We start from the raw sequence: 20321 nt of genomic DNA, 5'->3' as shown, positions 1-20321 counted from the left end.
CAAACTATACCTTTGTACATTTAACAATTTACTGGATCCAAGGATTTAATTAACCTTCTATATATCATGGATAAAGATTCAGCATTCAGCCTGGGCTCTCAGCATGTTTGCAATAATCCATCTTAGTTTCAGGGATGTTTAATAACCCATCCCTGTGTGCTGTGGGCAGACAAGAGGCTGTCTCTAGCATTTTCCTGGGAATTGATAAGGCTCACAGGATTGATTTGTTTTAAACATTGACTGATGTAATTGAATTTCTGTGTGTATGTATAAAAAAGGCTATGACTATTATTCTTTGGAAGACTTGGCGATCTCACTGTTAGCAAGTCATTCTACCTTATTCATGAATAAAGGTATTCCCTAGTCATTTCAAAGTCCATGTCCATAGTATTTGTGACCAACTTGAGTTGGATTTCCATAGCAAATTAATTCCCCTAACAGAGATGCAGAATGGTTGAAGAAGCAGATGTGTCAGACCACTGCAGCACAGAAGAAGGCTCCTTTGCCCACCTAGTCTGTAATGAACTGCTATTTTATCTAGTCCCATCGAACCACACCTGGTCCATAGCCCTCCATACCCCTCCCACCCATATTTATCCAAATTTCTCTTAAATGCTGAAACCAAACTATCATCCACCATTTCCCTTGGCAGCTTGTTCTGTCCACATTCTCACCACCCACTGTGTGAAAAGCTTTACCTTAAACATTTCACTTCCACCCTTAAGCCATGACCTCTAGTTCTCAGTGGAAAAGGCCTGCTTGCAATTATCTCATCTACACCCAACATAATTTTATACACCTCTCTCAAAACTCCTTTGGTCTCCTATGCTCTAGGGAATATGGTCTTCACCTATTCAACTTTTCCTTCTAATTCAGGTCTGCAACTTCCAGCAACGTCCTTGTGAATTTTCTTTGCGTTCTTTCAGTTTTATCGATATCTTTCCTGTAGGTTGGTGATCAGAACTGAACACAATACTCCAAATTAAGCTTCACCAATGTCTTGTGCAACTTCACCATAACATCCCAACTCCTGTACTCAATACTTTGATTTATGAAGGTGAATGTGCCATTCATTTTTGGACCCGACCTACCTGTGATCTTATCTGTCTGAAGGAGATTGCTGCTGCATTTAGCAGACGGTGCATTAAAATGGACGACTGACAGATGAAATAAAAGATACCAAAATTCGAAAGCGGAATTTGAAGTCAATACCCTAAGATGGAAGAGAATGATGCATTACAAATCTGAGTGCACAAAACTGCGACAAAGCAAGGTACAGACCACTGGGAAATAATGCAGGGATTATTTTTTCATTGAGAAGGAGTATTGATCCGAATTATCAAAGAGCTCCAGCCAGACAGTAGCAACGAAAAACATAAGTAGAATCCAGCTGCTGTGCCAAGTATTCCTATAATCAGCCCACAGATCAAAACAGCAATCTGGCTTGTATCCAGTCCTTCAGCACGACTTTGTTCTTCTGGTTCTGTGAACAAAGCACACAATTATATTTTAAACAAGGAACTAGTTTTAAAATCAGTTTGAACAAAGATGAGCTGGCGAAACTAAATTGTCCTCTTGGGTTTCTCGTGTTCCCCATTCTCGGCTGAAAATACTTTTCAACAGGTATAGATGGGATAAATGCAAGCAGGCTTTTTTCCCTGAGGTTGGATGGGACTACAACTGGAGCTCATGGATGAAGGGTAAAAGGTGAACATGAGGGGAAACTTCTTCACTCAGACAGCTGTGAGAGTGTGGAACAAGCTCCCAGCAGAAGTGGTGGATGCAAGCTCGATTTCGGTGTTTAAGAGAAGTTTGGAAAGATACAGGGATGGTAGGGCTACGGTCAAAGGGAGTGGGCAGATTAGATGGGGCAAAGGTCCTGCTTCTGTGCTGTACTTTTCTGTGACTTTGTGATTAAATGGCTGTCAACTAACAATGGCACAGTAATGCAGAGGTTGGCACAACACTTTACAATACCAGTGACGGGGTTTAATTCCTGCAGCTGTCTGCAAGTAGTTGGTATGTTCTCCCCATGATGGACTGGGTTTCCTCCAGGTGCTCCAGTTTACTCCCACAGTCTAATGACGTACCAATTGGTAGGTTAATCTGTCATTGTTAAAAATCAGGAGCTGCTGAGCACTGCGGCTGGAACGGCCCTTTCCGAGCTGCATCACTAAAAAAAAAGCAACATGAGCAATGGGGTTGATCGACATAAAGCCCAAATAGTCACGTTGCATCCTTCACGTTCCACTGGGAATTGCTGAATACTGAGTGTAAGCAGGAACCTGGGCTGCTTTTCCTCCCACTGGCCTAACAGAGCAACAAGAGGGTTAAAACCAATCTCATCCAGGATGGAGTGCTTCAACACTACCCCTCATTATTGAATCTATTGCTAGGCTCCAGCTCGGGTTGGAGTGGTACAACGCCAGCTGAAATGTGCTAACGGAAGCTTGTCCTCGTACTTGCTAAAATCCTGATCTCAACAACACTTCCACTGGAAAACATTGTCAGTCAGCACTGCAGGCAATGAGCTGGATTTCAGAGATTAGCTTTATTTGTCACATGTACATTGAAAGATCAAAACATTCAGAGAAATGCATCATTTTTGCATCAAATCATATCAGTGAGGATTGTGCTGAGGGCAGCCCACAAATACCGCCATTCTGCTGGTGCCGACAGAGCAAGCCCACAACTCAGTAACTTTAACCCAATCTTAGGAATGTAGGAAGAAAGCAGAGCACTTGGACAAAACCTATGCAGTCACGGTAAGAACATACAAACTCCTTACAGACAGCAATCGAATCTCAATTTTAGTTGGTGTTGTAAAGCACTGCGCCAACCATCATGCTACTGTGCTGCCCTTTATCATTTACCCCAGAGCATTTCAAAGTTCAAAAAGTAATTTTATTATCAAAGTACATATACATCACCATATACAACCCTGAGGTTGATTTTCCTGTAGACATACTCAGCAAATCTATAGAATAATAACCATAACAGCATGGTTCAATTCTCTTACCCCAGTAAACTACTTTTTCCTCTTTGCTGATGTTATGGAGCACTCTACAAGAGTATACGTCACCGTTTGCTGGCTGGATGTATGTGTAGTGGAGCACTTGAAATCGCCAATCTTTGCCAAATGAGAGGTGTGAGGAGTTAACTTCGCCATTGACAGGCTTCTTGTTCTTCTGCAACGTTACAATTACGGCCGGTGGGAAAAAGCCGCTGACGAAACAGGTCAAAGTGTTTACCTCCCCGAAGACAGCTGGTTTCTCTGAGTACAGATAGAGCTCACCGATTTCTAAAACAACAAATTAAAGATTTTTTTGTAAATGTCAATTGCACTAGATGATGATTAATATCTATTAATCCACTTCAGTCATATTTTCTTTCAAAGTTCTACAGTTCAAAGTAAATTTATTATCAAAGCACATACATTTCACTATATACAGCCCTGAGATTTGATTTCTCGTGGGCATGCTTGGTAAATCCAATAACCATAAATGAATCAATGGAAGACCACACCCAACAGGGTGGACAAACAACCTGTCTGTAAAACACAGCAAACTGTGCAAATACAGAAGAAAAAAATAATAACAAGAAATAAATAAGCAATAAATATCAAAAATATGAGATGAAGCGTCCTGGAAAGCGACTCCATAGGTGTGGGAACATTTCAGCGATGGGGCAAGTGAAGTTATTACCACTGATTCAGGAGTCTGATGGTTGATGGGGTAATAGCTACAGTATTCCTGAATATGGTGGTGTCAGTCCTGAGGCTCCTGTACTTCTTCATGATAGCAGCAGCAAGAAGAGTACATGATCCACTGTTTACTGGGACTGCCGACTCACTGCCGGCAACACAACCATAGTGGGAAGATAGCGAACCAAGTCCATGTAATTCCCTTCAGCAATGCCAACAATATAAAATTTACTTTTGAAATTCAGTGTTTCTGCAGAGTAAAGAAGACAGCCAGAAACATTCTACTGCAAGCAGATAAAGCGGAAGCTTGTTAATCATCTGCCATTTGACAATCAATGTTCATATCATCTATTTGATGGAGCCACGGAACTAACTGCCAGTAGTACCCTAATACAACAAAGGATTAATTATGCCAGTGCACCACAGTGCCAGCCATTTGTGCACACGCTCTTAACTCAAATTTCTAATGAAAGTAGTCAGTGAAATGAATCTTAAGAAGGCAGGTAATGTGTTGGCCTGTGTCAGTTTGGGGTTTGAGTTCAAGAGCCACATGGAAATGTTTAGACCATACTTGGTGTTTTGGGTTTAGGTCTGGTCGCCTCACTATAGGAAAGATGCAGAGCTTTAGAGAGAGTGTAGAGGATGGTGTCTGGATTAGAAAACATGTCTCATGTGGATAAATTGAGTATGCTAGGGCTTATCTTGTCAGAGAGGAGGAGGATGAGCAGTGACTTGATAGAGGTGTACAAGATAATAAGAGGTATAGATAGAGTGGATATCCAAAGACTTTTTCACAGGGTGGAAATGGCTAATATAATATGGAATAACTTTGTGTTTGGAGGAAAGTACCAGGAGAGGAGTCAGGAGGTGTAACGTCGGATGAAGAGTTTTGAGTTCAAGAGCTGAGTGGTAATGTTGCAGCTCTATAAAACTCTGGTTAGTGGGTGCGTGGAACACCCGGCCAGGGGTGGTGGAGGAGGTGGATAAATTAGGGGCATTTAAGAAACTCTTAGAAAGGCACACAAATGAAAGGAAATTGGAGGACTGTGTAAGTGAAAGGGTTAGGTTGATCTTGGTGTAGTTTGAAAGGTCATCACAACATGGTGGGCCAAAGGACCTGTACTGTGAGCTAAATCCATACTGGGGACGCTTTATTGGACTGATGGTAGTCAGTACACTGAGCTGCTCACGTTCCTATCTTGACTCACCATTTGGGGGAAGAGAGTTGTTGGTTAATAACATCGCCCCGCTCATCAGGTACTTTACCCATGCGAGCACATTTCCTGCTAATAGCTTATCCATAGGTAAACGGAATGGGTCTAAGCCAGACAAGTGAAACTGAACACTCGGTGATGTGGTGTCATAGTAAGCTATACTTCTCTCCTGGGTCTTCAACTCAGCTCCACCCTCTGGCAGGCTGGGGTCATCTGTAACGAAGAAGGTGACTGCCAACTTGTCTGTCTCTGAGAAATAAAAAGATCATTGTAAAAAAAGATTTTTAACTCACATTATCAATTCTTGCAACTAATGTTTAAACTACACATACAATTAGGTACATGTACTCAATACAAATACCTAATTAGCCAATCATGTGGCAGCATAAAAACATGCAAAAATGGTCAAAAGGTTCAGTTGGCACACATTGTAAATGGTGTGGCGTATCTAAGGACAGAGAAACCTCAGTGTTGAAGGGTTGGACACACAGTAAATGATGAGGAGTGTCAAGGGATAGTGAAACTTCACTGTACAAGGGCAAAAGATACTATCCATAAATAGTGGGGAGTGTCAAGGGATAGAAGGATCTCAGTGTACAATGGTAGGGCAAACACTGCTTATGATAGGGAGTGTTGAGGGATAGAGGGATCTCAGTGTACAAGGATAGGATACGTACATGGAATGGTGGGATTGTCAAGGAACAGAGGCACCACAGTGTATGGGGGAAGGCACCATGAGTGGTGAGGAGAGCCGGGGTTCAAATGGACTTCCGTATACAAGGGTAGGAGAGACTACGTGACTGGTGAGGAGTGTCAAGAGACAGAGCGAGTCGGTGTTCAAGGGTAGGACACACACCATGAATGGTGTGGTGCATCCAGGGACAGGTTGTGTAGAATGGTAGGACATACAGTGTGAATTGTAGAGGATGTCGAGAGTCATAGCGAACCTGGTTTACAAAGCTAGGGCACACACCGCAAATGATGTAAAGTATTAGGGAACGGGGGACCTCAGTATAGAAAGGCTGGATACACACAGTGAATGTTGGGGAGTGTCAAGGGACAATGGGACTTCACTCCACAATGACAGGATACACACACACTGTGAATGGTGGGGAGTGTCAAGGACAGACCAATCTTGGTGTACAATGATAGGACACACACTTTGTGACATCGACTGCAAGGTTGTTGTTGCGACACCACTCAACCAGCTGATCTTTCTCAATCCTGTATGCATCCTTGTCAACTTCTAAAACTGCAGCCTGATGTAGGTATTGCTGTTGTCCAGGTGCTGCAAGACTGAGTGGAGAGCCAGTGAGAATGTCTCCACTGTAGACCTACTGCAGCAGTTTCAGGCCAACATGTTGAAGCTTGAAGTGGATGAGCTACTGCGGCAGAAGACCATGAACATGCACTTTATTAGGTACAGGAGGTTCACAGACCCAAATCCTCCCCAGACCCTATCAAAGCAGTCACTGTCACTCAGCAAGGAAATATGCTCGTTGTTCACATGTGAGAGGGTCTCGCAAACAGCACCAAAGTAATGTCTGCAAAATGCTCTTTGGTGAAGCTAACAGAGATTAAAAGTAAAGAATAGAAATTATTTTATTTGTCATATGTACATTGAAACACATAGTGAAATGCATTGTTTGTGTCAACTACCAACACAGTCTGAGGATTGTGCTGGACAGCCATAAGTGTCACCATGCTTCCAGCGCCAACCCACAACTTACTAACCCTAATGTGTACGTCTTTGGAATATGGGAGAGAACCCACATGGTCATGGAGAGAACATACAAATGCCATAAAGACTGCGGCAGGAATTGAACCAATCACAGGCACTGTAAAGAGTTACACTACCATGCCGTCTGTGAGAGGAAACAGTTCATGAAAATGCTCACCAAGTTCCTGGTCTGAACTGTTAAAGATCAAGATGGGGTAGCATGGTAGTGTAGTGGTTAGCACAATGCTTTATAGTACAGGCGACTTGGATTCAATTCCTGTCACTGCCCGTAAGGAGTTTATATGTTCTGCCCATGCCCCATGGGTTTCCTCCCATATTCCAAAGATGTACCAGTTGATAGGTTAATTGGTTATTGTAAATTGTCATGTGATTAGGCTAAGATTAAATTGGGAACTGCTGGGTGGTGCAGATCGAAGGGCCAGACAGACCTATTCCATGCTGTATCACAATCAATCAATCAATCAATTAATTAATTCTGAAGCTTAAATCCTGAAACAGCCCTAAACAGCATTTCTTAGTGTTTCATAGCAAATAGTTGGTCTCGGCTGTTTTTGCTGCTAGTCCCCATCACTGCCTCAGTCTCAAACACTGACTCTATTTGTCTCCAAGTATCTGAACCGGAACCAGTTTGTAGACTTGATGTTGTTGTTAACTCCCTACATTTTAAATCACTTGTGTGGCATGCTCACAAAAAGCAATTCTGTCCACGAGCTGATCATCATTCACTCCATCCTGCCTTCCACCTGGCAAAACACCCACCCATGCTGTTGTTACCCCAGATTTTACTGTTCCACACCCTCCTGATTAACATCCCTCATTCTACCTTCCATAAACACAGCCAACTGTTTCTTGTGGTGTACCTGAACACTGTCCTGTGTCTCAAAGACATACGGGTTAGGATTAGTAAATTGTGAGTAAGCTGTTGCCTCAGGAAGTGTGACCCCCACCACCCCCCAGCACATCATTGGACTGTGTTGGCCATTGATGGAAACAACGCACGTAACTGTATACTCAATGTACACTTGACAAAACGAAGCTGATCTCTCTTTAGGACGGAGTCGAATCTAGTTAAATAATAATGGAAGACCCAGGTCATCAGCTGGCACTGTAATGGAAATTTCTTACAACCCAAGAGGGATCAGGTGTTTCACAAAAGTGACGTTATGATTCCAGTTTGGTTCACACAGATGGCCCAGCAAACAACACAACAATGTCGACGTCCTGCTGACAGTTCACCAATATGCTTCTTTTACTCCTTCGTATTTCACATGAAGTTCCACTATTAATCGGCGTGCCATTGGAACCTGCAATTTACATTTTGATGACGTGTTTTTGGACTAGTTGAGCAATCTGGTGCTTTACTGTCTCCAAGGAAATTCAGTGAGGTTTGGAGCAGGATGTGTGGCCTGGAAACATGATCGACACTTGCTTTTCTCCATCTGAAGCATTGAGTAAGGTTGAAGTCAACGAGGATGATCAAGGAAGAGCAGAAGTTCAACCGGTGTATGATTGGTCTTCCTCTCCCTCTTGTTAGCTGCTGTCGGAGGGAAATGCAGGGGTCTTGGGATCAACATTGCAAGGATCAATTGGAGATTCATTTTGGGAGACTTTGCGGTTCATATTGGATATGTTCCTGGATTCTGGTTACTCCTTTTTTTTTTAAAAAGTCATTTCTGAGCACTTTGATCAGGGCAATCTATGCGATCTGGGTCGCTTCAGTGAAGAATCCTATACCCTGCAGAGATGTTTTTCCGTATATACACTTTGATAATAAATGTACTTTGAATATCAGAATTATTTGCATCATACCAATATTTTTTTATGAGTATGACTTCTTAGGCTGAAGATGACATGCTACCTCATGTGAATATTTTTAAAGTGGAGTGGCTCCTGTACTTCATTTACCACATGATGTTGACAAGAGTGAGGTCTTGGTCAATGGTGAGGAATTCCAATGCAACTGGATACCAGACCTTGGGTATGAACATTAAACATGAACGCAGACAAACACCTACTCACACTCAGTGGCCACTTTATTACATATCTCCTGTACCTAATAAAATAAACACTGAGTTCATGATGTTTTGCTGCTATAGGTCATCCACTTCAAGGTTTGACAGTTTGTGCATTCAGGGATGTTCGTCTGCACACAACTATTGTAACACATGGTTATTTGAGTTACTGTTGAGTCAGCTGAAACCAGTTTGGACATTCTCCTCTGATCTCAAAGTCAAAATAAAATTGATTATTAGAGTACATCGATGTCACCACATACAACCCTCAGATTCATTGTCTGCAAACATACTTGGAAAATCTATAGAACAGCAACTGCAAACATCAGGAACTGTTAACTGTAAATAAACAGTGTAAATGCAGATACAAATAAATAGCAATAAATAATGAGCATGAAATAACAATATAACAGAGTCCTTAAGTGAGTGTAGCTATCCCCTCTTGTTCAAGAGCCTGAAGTTTGAGGGATACTAACTGTTCTTCAACCTGGTGGTGCGAGTCCTGAGGCCCCTGTACCTTCTACCCGATGGCAGCAGTGAGAAAAGAGCATGACTGGGACAGTGAGGGTTTTTGATGATTCATGCTGCTTTTCTACAGCAACGTTTCATGTAGGTGTGTTGCACAAGGGGGTATTGAGGCCCAGGTCTTGGAGTTAACTGATTAGATTTCATATTGAGTGTTTACTGATCAGCCTCTCATATTGAACGAGGCAAAAGACTTGAACTCGTGAACGAGGCAAGTGAAAATACAAGGCATAGAAAGCTAAGAAGCTCGGGCCATTGAATATAATTAAGATGAAGAGAGATGTTTGCAATCTATAGGGAGTCATGAGTGATAGAGTACAGGCAGGAAATCGAGAACAAAATCGTATGTTTTGGACATTGATAGTGGGATAAGCATTGGCCCTAGGATATTGAGAAAAGTTCCCTACTCTGTATGTAGCGTGTCTAATGTCTCACCCAAAAATAACTCACCCATCTATATACATGCACAAAGCACAAACACAATCCCACTCTGTGATCAGGTCCAACCTTGTGTACATGACAAGATCCCACTCAGCAGTTACACAACAACATCCCAACCGATCCATACAAAATGGAAATAAGAGGGCACTGATTTCAAGTGAAAAGAAGGAGTTTTAAAGGGGATCCGAGGGGGTACACCTTTTTTCTTACATAAAGAATGGTTGATATCTAGAATGAGCTGCCAGCGGAGGCTGTGGAAATGGGCTCAATCACTACATTTAAAAGGTATTTGGACAGACACGTAAAGGGGCAAGGTGTATAAGTATATTCAAAGTACATGTATCATCAGGATACAGTCCTAATGGTGGTGCGGGGGGGGGGGGGATGGGATTAGCATAGATGGAGAAAAATGTCAGCAAACACATGGTGGGCAAAAGGGTCCAGTTGTGTGTTGTAAAAGTCTATAACACTAAAATACCCCCAGCCAGTCTGCACGTGGCAAGCGTCCATGCAACATGGGCAAGGCACAATCAAACAAATTCCTATTCAATCCATAACACGGCCCCCACACAACAAATGCAACTAAACAACTCCTCCCTCCCCATCCCTACATGCCCACAGCAAGATCCCACCAACCATGTGCATAGAACAGCAGATCGCAGTGCCAGCTCTTCGGTCCACATTGTTGTGCCAACCCTTTGATCAATCTAACCCTTCCCTCACATAGAAGTCTCCAGTATTCTGTCACCTCTGTGCCTATAAGAGTCTCTTCAATGTCTTTAATGACAACCTTGGCAGTGCGAGGTTCCACACCCAAATATACTACCTCTGACATTCCCCCTCTAAACACCTTAAAGTTTTGCCCCTTCATGTTAGCCATTGCCACTCTGGGGCAAAGTCTTCCACTGTCCACCCTATCAATGCCTCTTATCTTCTACATCTTTAAGTCACCTCTCATGCTCCTTCGCTTCAAAGAGCAAATTCCTAGCTTGCTCAACCTCACAAGACATGCTCTCTAATCCTGGTAAATCTCCTCAGCATACTCTCTAAAGCAGGGGTTCCCAACCTTTTTTGCACCGCAGACTGGTTTAATATTGACAATATTCTTGTGGATCGGCCAACCGGGGGGGGGGGGGGGTTCAGGTAGGGTTAAACTCACCTCAACATGTCTGTTACAGTTAGGGTTGCCAACTTTCTCACTCCCAAATAAGGGACGAAAGTAGCAGTCAAATCCCAGGACACATTACCCCAAGGAAGACTACCATGACCATGAAGCCTTGCGCGGGAACCTGTGTGCGCATGCACGTAAGTGTCGATTTTTTTCGACAAATCGGTTTTGCCTTCATCTTCCCGACTATACTGTACATAAATTACTTCTACTTTATATAGGCTGTGTATTTATATCATTCCTGCTTTTACTATATGTTAGTGTTATTTTCGGTTTTATGTGTTATTTGGTATGATTTGGTAGGTTATTTTTTGGATCTGGGTACGCTCAAAAAGTTTTCCCATATAAATTAATGGTAATTGCTTCTTCGCTTCAAACCATTTTGGCATGAAAGGTTTCATAAGAATGCTCTACCTTAGCAGGGGAAATACAGGACAAGGCGGTCCCGTATGGGACAAACCAATTTAGCCCAATATACAGGATGTCCCAGCAAATACGGAACAGTTGGCAACCCTATGTTCAAGTTCAACAGTGCGTGACAGGGAATGAGGAAAGGTGCAGTTGACTCATATTGTTTCCTCACAGCCCGGTAGCACATGATCTGCGGCTCAGTGGTTGGGGACCGCTGCTCTAAAGCTTCCACATCCCATTTTAAATATCCTGATATTAAACGTGGCTCTGTAATAAGGCAACCAGAACTGAACACAATACTCCAAGTGTGGTCTGTGATGGGGTCCTGAACGACCCCTATAAACTGTGCTTTTCAAAAGAGAGAGAGAGTTATTTAACACCGACATGTTGTTTTGAAAAGAGAGAGAAAAAGAAAGAGAGAGAGACGAAGACTAACTGTTGGACTGTCATTTTAAGGCACGAGAAAGAACTGGCTAACTTTTGGATTTCTGCTGAGTTGGAGACGGCACCGAGCAGCTCATAAGTTGCTATGGTGACTGAAGGCAGCCTTATTTGATGGACAATCAATGTTATGATTTTTCGGCAGCGTGTTGATACTTCTCAAGGACATTTGCCTGCTTGCATTTCTTACACAGAGAAAGGAAGGAGGAGTTATTTGAATGACAGTTGATACTCAGTACAGTGAGATAAATAGAAGGTCAGATGATATAGACCTCAGACATGTGTTGTGGACACTGAATGAGCTTTGTTGTGCCCATAGAAAAAGTGGGTTTTTGGAGGATCGATCAGGCAGATCGATCAGTGACTCTTGCAGTGAAAAAAAAAGGCAGTGACTGGTGGGGAGTTGTCCATGTGTCCACCCTTGCCTGGGTGATAGCTCCACCACAGAAAACTGGTCCCCTTTGTTGAAGTCACAGTCTGTGACTTTAAAGGATTTTGGAGGACAACGAGGAGATCAACGGTGTCAGCTCACCTGAAGACCCAATTCTCTCCCTCTCTCTCTCTCCATCACTACTCAACTGAACACCATGATCTGAACTGAACTTTACTCATCATCGTAAGACAGTATCTTTTTACCCCTAGACTTGAAGCTTGGTTTTTCACTTATATTTCCACACTTACTGATATACTTACTTACATAAATAATCATTGCTAACCTGTTTGATTTATCTACATTTATATTACTGTATTGCGTAGTTACTAATAAATATTATTAGTTAATAGTAATACTGGACTCCAAAGTGTTTTCTATTTCTGCTGGTTCTTTATTCCCGTCACGGGGTACGTGGCAGGTCTAACCAGGAAGTTTAACCCTTAAACAACAAGACCCAAAATAGTACGGGGCCAGCAAGATCCAACCCCTAACACCCCACCTCCGACCCAGTTGATGACCCCAGCAATGCGAACTCTGCAAGATTCCACAATCTGCAGCAACAGCGGTGATCCCCACAACAGGAATCGACTCACCGGCCGCCGAGCTGTGAGTCCCCGAACGAGCGACAAGGAGCAGGAGGAGCGCCCAGGCGGCGCGATATCGACCCATGGTTTCGACGGTCCCAAATGCAAACAGCGGCGGGAGGCAAGAGGAGGTGACGCCCCCGCCATTTTCCCCGCCCACCGTACCGCCCTAGTCCCAGTACCAGCCCCAGCTTCACTCCTCCTTTTGCGACAACGCCGAAGAGAGTGAGGGAGTGGCCCGACCACTGGCGGAGTCGCACGCCTGAGAGAGGGCAGGGGGGTGTCTCTGGAGGGAAGCCGCGGCAGCCAATCAGCGGCGGGCGGCCGGATGACGAGCGCACGCGCAGTCTCTGGCGGGTGCCGGCTCACTGGTCTCGGGATTGGCTTCACTGGAGAACTCATCTAGTGAGGTGTTGTGGGTGGAACTGAGAAATAAGAAAGGTATGAACACAATAATGGGACTATATTACAGACCACCCAACAGTCCGAGGGATGCAGGGGAATAAATCTGTAGAGAGATCACAGGCTATTGCAAGAAACATAAGGTAGATGGTTTTAACTTGGCACATATTCACTGGGACTCCCATACTGTAAAAGGATGAGATGGGATAGAGCTCGTCAAATTTGTTCAGGAGAGTTTCCAAAGACAGAGAGCACACAGGGCCAGATTATCCTAGTAGCAAAAGTAGCATATGCTATGGGCCCCACATTTACGAGGGCATCGCCCGCACTAAATGCTTCCAAGCTGCAGTCTGGTGAAATTGGCATCCGAACTCACCATATTCTCACAACTGTTAGAGTGATTTTTCAGTAAACAATTAATTTACACTTAAATAAATGACTTCAGCCATCAGCCTTCTGTTCTTTGACAAAGTACTGTCGATTGAGTTCATAACAATGCATTTCCTAACAGCTGTGAACCCAGTGTCATTTGTAACAATGCATCTCTGGCACAAGAATGCTAAGTTTACGTGTAGTTGCGAAGACACCATATCTATGCTTTTTTGAATATGATTTGTCCTCTATGTTAGCACGTAACATACCAAATAATGTATTATGGATTTTAACTTGCATTCCAAAAGGCTGTGAATGCCAGCTTAGGCATACTGGTGCTGGTAGAATGAATTTAATCATAAGATGTGAAAACTTCAAAGAATTGTCTATACTTGTAACTATGAACTGTCCTTTGTGTTCAGCAAATAAATATCGAGCCTCAATCACAAGGTGGTTAGACATGTTCTGCCAGGGGTCTCTGCCTGCTGTAACCTTGTTTTGTCGAATAAAGAAACTGCCTTGTACCTACCGGGAGCACAACGCTCTGTGATTTCATCCACGCCACAACAACGATGATCTTTTAACGCTGTTGTTTTCATATAGATAGCAATGAGCAATAGAGCCAGAGATACTGGACGTCATCATGCTTCTGGAAGTGCTAAACGTACAGCGAAAGAAGAAAGAAGAGACCAACTTATGATATCAAAAACACCTAAATTGACAGAATATTTTGGTGTTCATGGAGATGGTGATGGTGCTATAATGGCTGAAGCTGGAAATATAGGAACAACTAGTACTAGCGCCACAGAAGGCATGATACAGCAACAGCCAGCGTCCATTGAATGTGAAAGAACAAGTGAAAAGACCAAGTGCTCTAATGATATTGATGAATGGCCATATAATCTAGATTATTGTGATCGTGAATATTGGATAGCCAAGGGAAGTGATGAATGTCAACATGCTGAGAGTGGCTTCTCTTCATCCATGCGGTTGTATGACAATGAAAAGAAACCTCAGCACTGTCAGAAGTCTTATTTTACAAATGTTCATAAACCTACAAACAAGCAACATGCAAGAAATTGGTTATGCTATTCAGAAAGCAAAGGAAGCCTATTCTGTTTCCCATGCAAGGTTATGACTTCAGGATGTTCATCAAAGTTTAGTGAAGAGGGGTTTAATGACTGGAAAAATGCAAGCAATTTATTACATCGACATGAAGAAAATTCCTCACATAGACAAGCCTTAATTTCACTGTTGATGCACAAAAACAAAGCCAAGCGTGTCGATTTCCAACTTGTGAAAGACATGGAGACTGAACAAAAGTATTGGCGCACACTTCTGGAGTGAATAATTGAAGTTGTAAAGTTTTTAGAAGAATGCGGCTTTTCATTTCATTGGCTCTCCTCATAATGGAAATTACTTGGGGTTGTTAGAATTACTGGCCAACTTTGACCCTTTTCTGGCAGAGCATATAAATGCTCATGCAAACCAAGTAAGGGGACATAAATCATACCTTTCTAAAAGATCATGTGAGGAATTCATCAGTCTGATTGGATTCAGTATTCTGGATCACATTATCGGTGAAGTGAAGAAATACAAGTATTATTCGGTTCCATTGGATTCTACTCCAGATATATCGAATGTGGACCAGCTGACTTTGACTGTGCGTTACGTTTTGCCACCTGGACCGGTTGAAAGATTTGTGAAGTTTTTGGATATGGAAGGTCATAGTGCTGAACAGCTCACTCAAAGTTTACATGACTTTTTAAAGGAAAATGACATTGATATTAAAGACTGCCATAGTCAAACTTATGACAATGCCAGTGACATGAGTGGCAAGTATAGTGGCAGAATTAAAGAGCTGAATGAGTTTGCGGATTACATTCCGTGTTTTGCATATTCACTAAATTTGGTTGGAAAATGTGCTGCTGAATGTTGTCGAGAAGCATTAATTTTCTTTCAATTTGTAGAAAGCCTGTACACATTTTTTCTGCTTTTACTTATCAGTGGGATCTCCTTTCTGCTGCATTATCTGATGGTGGTGCTCACTTCCCCATTGTGAAAAGAATGTCAGATACCAGGTAGTCAGCTCGTGCAGTTGCAACAAAAGCAGTTTTACATAGCTTTTCTGCAATAAAACAAGTCTTGGATGACATTTCAAATAACAATGATCAGAAGGCAAAGTGTCGACAACAGGCTCATGGACTACTTTCAACCATGATGAATTTTGAAACAGAAATAATGGTCATATTGTGGGATCAAGTATGACAGCGTTTTCAAATGACCAGTGCTTCTTTGCAATCTTCTGGCCAAGACTTGAACACAGCATGTGCACTCTATGAATCCTTGCATGGATATATTCAAATTATTTGGTCCACATTTTCAGACATTGAGCAAAAAGCCATGGATCTGAGTGTGAAGATTATCAACAGCAAACTCGAAGAAAACACAAGCAAAATCGCACGTATGATGATTTCAGTGGTTCCAGTACTCTTGATCCACTTTTTGAATCTCAAACGTCTTCTCAGAAGTTTAAAAGCTGAACACTTCTTGCCATTATTGACAGCTTGAGACTAATTACAAATACTAAATACTCTGCAGATGCTGGGGTCAAAGCAACACGCTGGAGGAACTCAGGAGGTCGGGCAGCATCCATGGAAAAGATCAGTCAACGTTTCAGACCGGAACCCTTCATCAGCACTGAAGAGGGAAGGGGCAGAGGCCCGATAAAGAAGGTGCGGGGAGGGTGGGAAGGAGAAGGCTGGTAGGTTCCAGGTGAAAAACCAGTAAGGGGAAAGATACAGGGGTGGGGGAGGGGAAGCAGAGAGGTGATAAGCAGGAAAGGTGAAGAAGGAATAGGGGAAAACACAATGGGTAGTAGAAGGAGGCAGAACCATGAGGGAGGTGATAGGCAGGTGGGGGAGGGGGTTAAGTGAAATCATGATGGGGAAGGGAGGGGGGAGGGAATTACCGGATTACCGGAAGTTGGAGAATTTGATGCTCATACCAAGGGGCTGGAGACTACCCAGACGGTATATGAGGTGTTGCTCCTCCAACCTGAGTTTAGCCTCATCATGGCAGTAGAGGAGGCCATGTATGGACACATCCACAGTAAGCTGGGGTGAGGGTCGCCACATGCAAAAATGCCATCCCTATTTCCAGTTCCTCCGTCTCCGCCGCATCTGCTCCCAGGACGAGGCTTTCCATTCTACCCCGCCACATGCAAAAATGCCATTCCCTGTTCCCAGTTCCTCCGTCTCCGCCGCATCTGCTCCCAGGATGAGGCTTTCCATTCCAGGACATCTCAAATGTTCTCTTTCTTTAAGGATTGTGGTTTCCTTTCTGCCGTCATCAATGATGTTTTGAACTAACAGTAAAGTTCTTTGGATATATACACCTAGTACATACATTTTTGCTTAGTGAGGCATCTTTATTCCAACAATCTCAGGTATAGTCTAAACAACTGTTTTCCAATATTTTTTAAATTTTGGACAGTCCCATACACAGTGAAACAGAGTACCGTTTTCTTCTAAACATTTAACACAAGCATCCAGGATGTCAGGGGACCAACGATTCAGTCTGACCAGGGTAATGTAAGTTCTCATTAACCATTTGTATTGTAATAGCTTCATTCTCGTGTTAATTGATTGTTTTTGGGCTTTTAAGCATGCCATTTCCCACTCAGTTTTTTGTATGTCCTCTTGAACATCCAGTCTCCATGCCCCTAGCCTGTCTATGGTGGACTCCTTATCATATGACATCAAAGCTGTATAGAGTAAAGAAATCTGACCTTTAGGTTTAAAAGTATGAAATTTTCAAGATGTGATAGTGGTGGCTCAGATATTAAATGCTTATATTTTGATAGTATGAAATGTTTCAGTTGCAAATATTTTAAAAAGTGTTTTTTAGGAATATGGTATGCCTGACACAATTGATCAAATTTAATAAGATTACCATTCATATAAAGGTCCTCTATTTACTGCACACATTTGTCTGCCCAGATTCTGAAACCACCATCTGCTCTTCCTGCCCTGTTAAGTATTTCCCCATATTGGGGAGAAGCGAGAAATGGGAGGAATATCTTTAATATGCTGATGTGCTTTATACCAGATGTCAATAGTATTTTTGAGGCAAGGGTTCTCGGCTGTTCTTTTCAGATTTCTTGGGTCTGCAGAGTATAGATAGAGCTTTAATGGGAGGTTTGGTACTGATGCCTGTTCAATATTCATCCAGGCTGGAAGGGCCTCCAATGAGAAATAAAACAATGCAGAACGTAACTGAGCAGACCAATAATACCATTTCAGGTTCGGGAGCCATAGCCTTCCCCTGTCATAAGGCGGGTATAGCATCCTAAGTCTCAGTCTAGATTTTTTATTATTCCAAATGAATTTACCAAAAATACTATTAAGCTTATCAAAAACTGATTTTGGTAGTGGGAGAGGAAGTGATTGAAAAAGGTATAAAAATTTTGGTAATATATTCATTTTGATCATGTTTATACGGCCAATCATTGATATGGGCATTGTTATCCATCGATCCAACGTCTCCTTCACTTCGCCCACTAGTGGATTATAGTTTGTTAGGACGATCGTTTTAATTTCAGAGGTAATTTTGACACAAGGGCAGGTAAGTCCTTCCTTTTCATTTATAAATGGGGTTTTTATGACTGGTTTCAATCTTTCTTCTTTGTTCAAAAATAGTATTGATGATTTTGAGTTGTTAATGTTATAACCAGAGAACTGCCCAAACAATTCAATCTGTTGCATTAAGTTTGGAATACAGACGGATAAATTCGTTTAAAAAAAAAGAATCACATCATCAGCATTTAAGGATATTTTATGTTCTTGTTCTCCTAGCTGGATGCTCAACAGGCCTGCCTGCATTCTTATTGCCATAGCCTAGGGTTCTATGGCCAGTATAAACAACATCGGTGACAAAAGACATCCCTGGCGAATAAATTGCTCCAAGATGACTGGTTTGGAAACTATACCATTTGTTAAGACACTGGCTATCGGATTTGTATACAACATCTGAATCCTTTTCAGGAAGTTCTTTCCAAATCGAAATCTAGGCAATACATTAAATAAATTAGATTGTGAGGACACGCAGTCCTCTTTTATTGTCATTTAGTAATGCATGCATTAAGAAATGATACAATGTTCCTCCGGTGTGATATCACAGAAACACAAGACAAACCAAGACTGAAAAACTGACAAAAACTACATAATTATAACATATAGTTACAACAGTGCAAGCAATACCATAACTCGATGAAGAACAGGCCATGGGCACAGTAAAAAAAAGTTCAAAGTCTCTCGAAAGTCCCACGATCTCACACAGACGGGAGAAGGAAGAAAGCTCTCCCTGCCATGCTTTCAGCACCACAAACTTGCCAATGCAGCATCCTGGAAGCACCCGACCACAGTCCGACTCTGAGTCGTCCGAAAACTTCAAGCCTCCGACCAGCCCTCCAACACCAAGCACCAAGCACCACCTCTGCCAAGCGCTTCGACCCCAGCCCCAGCCGCCAGCAACAGGCAAAGCCGAGGATTTAGGGCCTAGCCTCCGGAGATTCTTGATCGCACAGTAGCAGCGCCAGCGAACTGGGCATTTCAGAAATTTCTCCAGTTGTTCCTCAGTGCTTCTCACGTCTGTCTCCATCAAATCAGAATTGTGCACACCCCCCTATTTAACAAATATTATATCATTTCACCGGAGAGGCCGCGCGCGCTGCGTCGCACTGCCATTTTTTCCTCCCATTCTATTCTATCGAAGGCCTGCCGAGCATCCAGTGATAATACTGCTTTATCTTTAGCGTCAAATTTTTCATGAATTATGTTAAGAACTCTTCTAATATTATGGATTCCTTACCGTTTTTGTAAAAAAACCATTCTGATCATTATGAACTAGATGTGGGGTATAAGGATCTAATCTTCTTGCTAAGGCTTTACAAAGTATTTTTGTGTCCGATCCAATTAGACTTATCGGTCGAAATGAGGAACATTCTGCAGGTGGTTTGCCTGGTTTCAAGATCAGCGTTATCATTGCCAGCCTTAAAGAGGGTGGAAGAGTTCCATTCCAATAAGATTCATCATACATATTTAAGACTGGGACTAGTAATTTTTCTTGAAATGTTTTGTAGAATTCAATTCGTAGGCTGTCATGCCCTGGCGCTTTACCACAGTTAATATTTTGGATAACCTGTGATATCTCTTCAATTGTTATACGTCTGTCTAACTCCTTTTTTGCATCTTCTGTCAGTGTCTGGAATTGAAACTGATCAAGAAAGATATCCTGTTCTTCTGAGGCTTGGGGGCATTCTGATCTATATAAATATTCATAACATTCTCAAAAACTGTTATTAATTTCCAATGGGTCTACTGTTAGGCTTCCTGAAGAGATTATACTGTTAATTGCTCCATCAGATGGTATTTTTTTAATTCTCCATGACAAAAGTTTCCCAGCTTTTTCCTCCTTGATCATAATAAGATTGCTTCAGCCACATTAAACTTTTTGCAGCTTTATCAGCAAATAATTTATTATATTTGGCTCTCAAAAGTAACAGATCTCTTTGTTTTGTTGGATCATCGCTTTCATTTAGTTCTATCTCTAAAGATTTAATTTGTTTTTCCAAAGTTTCCATCTCTATTTTTTGTTGTTTGGCCTTGGAGCTTGTATAACTAATGATTTCTCCTCTAAAAGATGCCTTGAACACCTCCTATCTTGTGCTGGCACTAGTTTGATCTGTATTTAACTCAAATAACTATCTATTTTAGTTCCTGCAAATTTAACAAAGTCTGGGTTTTGTAGCCATCTCACCTGAAATCACCAGTTAGGGGGACTGTGAATAAATTTCTCTATATGAATACTTAAT

At 42.2% G+C, this 20321-nt stretch overlaps 2 protein-coding genes across 3 annotated transcripts in view; one reads left to right on the top strand and one right to left on the bottom strand.

Moving 5' to 3' along the window:
- Positions 1-20321, top strand: part of LOC134338891 (H-2 class II histocompatibility antigen, E-S beta chain-like) — a 281277-nt gene that overhangs the window by 148448 nt on the left and 112508 nt on the right. The window lies entirely within an intron of this gene.
- Positions 537-20321, bottom strand: part of LOC134338720 (deleted in malignant brain tumors 1 protein-like) — a 34930-nt gene continuing 15145 nt past the window's right edge. Inside the window, exons 3-5 of the mRNA XM_063034761.1 lie at positions 4912-5166; positions 3020-3301; positions 537-1483 (exon numbers count right to left, since the gene is read on the bottom strand). Of these exons, the coding sequence (XP_062890831.1) occupies positions 1311-1483; positions 3020-3301; positions 4912-5166 (710 nt within the window). The 3' untranslated portion in view covers positions 537-1310. The remainder of the gene's footprint in view (positions 1484-3019; positions 3302-4911; positions 5167-20321) is intronic.

Source organism: Mobula hypostoma, chromosome 28 (genome assembly GCF_963921235.1).
Source record: "Mobula hypostoma chromosome 28, sMobHyp1.1, whole genome shotgun sequence".
In the NCBI taxonomy this organism is placed as follows: domain Eukaryota; kingdom Metazoa; phylum Chordata; class Chondrichthyes; order Myliobatiformes; family Myliobatidae; genus Mobula; species Mobula hypostoma.
This window is presented reverse-complemented; position numbering and strand designations above follow the sequence as displayed.